Raw genomic sequence first — 2,500 nt, forward strand, 5'->3', positions numbered from 1 at the left:
TCTCAGCCTTGAACATAACAAAAATGACTTGATGAGAGAAAGTTATGTAGAAACTGACTCATAGTCTGATCTTTTATAACGGAAGCAGGTAAGGTTGTCAGGGCTTTAACGGAAACACCAACAAACAAATCCGTCTAATGGTGGAACATCACAACTACTCATATCACTCCATAAACAACAACACAACTACTCAGTGCCTGAGCACATCACTCCATAAACAACAACACAACTACTCAGTGCCTGAGCACATCACTCCATAAACAACAACACAACTACTCAGTGCCTGAGCACATCACTCCATAAACAACAACACAACTACTCAGTACCTGAGCACATCACTCCATAAACAACAACACAACTACTCAGTGCCTGAGCACATCACTCCATAAACAACAACACAACTACTCAGTGCCTGAGCACATCACTCCATAAACAACAGCACATTTCACTTTTAAAGGATTTATTTCTCAATAAACGTATTTGAAACAAAATATAGAAAGCAGACCTACTGCCAGTGTCTAACTATTTGATTTGTAGGCTATTTGCAGATTTTGTTCAATTTTTCTTAATGATGGTCAATTATTAGTAGTTAAAGAAGCACTATTTCGATAGTTTAGATTTATTTTCAGTATTTCAGCTGTAGGAGCACAATAACAGTGAGCATTTAGCAGTGATTATCATAGACATACATGTATGTATGTATGTCTACGACAATTGTAGCATCACTATCGATATTCTAAGAAACATGGAGAAAAATCGGTTGAGAAATGTAAACGCTATAGTGCTTTTTATCCAGAAAAAAACGCATCTCCACCGTTTACTTGCGTTTGTTTACAGAACAATCTTCACATCTCCAATTTGACGGCGACGATGACACGCGATCCAAAGCATAGACATAAATAGATGTCTTTGATCTACAACCAAAACATGCCTTTATATGTCTATGATCCAAAGGCAAATGGGGCGTCTATGTATAAATGTCTATGGTCGAGGACTTCTGATGACGCAGAGGGAGAGAGGGGGTGGAGTTGTGCAGAGTTTGGGAGAGACAGACGGCAGCTTTGTTTCACGTTACACTATTACAAATGTTCTAGCAGGTGAGAATCTAATTTAAAAACGTTAAAACTGGACAAAGTTGTTTTCATGAAGACGTTGGAGAGGTTGACATGCTTGCATACATTGGTTAAAACGATAAGAGGACTCAGAAACTGACTTGATTTTTCAAACTCCTGAAAGTGAAAGTAAAGTTTGGGGAAACAACGACAGGGAAGGCTTGCACTAGATTTATATTTATTAATGGAAAATGGCGTCGAAGTTAAAGGAGGATTTATCCTGTCCTGTGTGCACTGACATCTTCAAGGACCCAGTTCTTCTGTCATGTAGTCACAGCTTTTGTAAAGCCTGTCTGCAGCAGTTCTGGGAAACCAAAGGATCCAGGGAATGTCCAGTTTGCAGGAAGAGGTCATCAAAGGACGTGCCACCAATCAACCTTGCATTAAGAAACCTGTGTGAGACATTTTTACAGGAGAGAGGTCAGAGAGGAGCACTCTGTAGTCTCCATGGTGACCAACTCAGGCTGTTCTGTCATGATGATCAGCAGCTTGTGTGTTACTCGTGTCGAGACTCAAAACTACATAAGAATCACAACTTCAGTCCCATTGCTGAAGCAGCAGTTGACCGTAAGGTAAGCTTGATGATCACTGATGAAATGAAAATAAACATCAAGGTCAAGCCTTATATTTAATCCATCATTACAAACAATGATTTACAAAGATTTGCCAATCCCCAATTCATTCTAGCCCTGTAGTTACTGTAACTAAACACTAGGTGGCAGCACCATCATGTCACTTCTTTGCCCCCTCAAGAAGGCCATCCAAATGTGTTCACAAAACATCCAACTGAAATGCATCCATTTGTTGTTTTAGTGCTGTCAATCCATGTTTCTGCCAAAGTTATATTTACAATCTGACTCAGTATTGCTGTAGTCAAAAGGCTCACTGACATGTGAGACTTGATTTGTCTTTATTATTTTCACAGTCCAGACTTTTCATAAATGGCTGTGTTATTGTCTTTTTTCTCTTCTCTCTCTATCTATCTCTCTTTCTCTCTCTTTCTTTCTCTCTCTTCCAGGAAGAGCTCAATGTCAAAGCTGATCCCTTAAAGGAAAAGCTAAAGGCTTTTGAAAAAGTAAAACTCACCTATGATGAAACAGCAAAACACATTAAGGTGAGAGTCAGGACTCAAGCATGAGTAGAAATCTACAGACGTTGGACGAAGGTTTTATGAAGTGTGTTAAACCAGAGGAATTCCCTAGTAGACACTTTTATTGACCTTATTCCAGACTCAGGCCCAGCACACAGAGAAGATGATCAAGGAGGAGTTTGAGAAGCTTCACCAGTTATTACGAGATGAAGAGGCAACCAGGATAACTTCACTGAGGGAGGAAGAAGAGCAGAAGAGTCAGATGATGAAGGAGAAGATTAAGAAGATGAGCAGAGAG

General features: G+C 39.6%; 1 protein-coding gene across 1 annotated transcript in view; it reads left to right on the plus strand.

The window, feature by feature from the left end:
- Positions 1–1,303: 1,303 nt before the first annotated feature.
- LOC308365607 (E3 ubiquitin-protein ligase TRIM35-like) overlaps positions 1,304–2,500 on the plus strand; it is a gene marked incomplete at both ends in the record, with an annotated part of 33,080 nt that continues 31,883 nt past the window's right edge. Inside the window, 3 exons of the mRNA XM_080839074.1 lie at positions 1,304–1,684; positions 2,131–2,226; positions 2,342–2,416. Coding sequence (XP_080695200.1) covers positions 1,304–1,684; positions 2,131–2,226; positions 2,342–2,416 — 552 coding nt within the window. The remainder of the gene's footprint in view (positions 1,685–2,130; positions 2,227–2,341; positions 2,417–2,500) is intronic.

This window comes from Sprattus sprattus (genome assembly GCF_963457725.1).
Source record: "Sprattus sprattus genome assembly, chromosome: 5".
Lineage (NCBI taxonomy): Eukaryota > Metazoa > Chordata > Actinopteri > Clupeiformes > Clupeidae > Sprattus > Sprattus sprattus.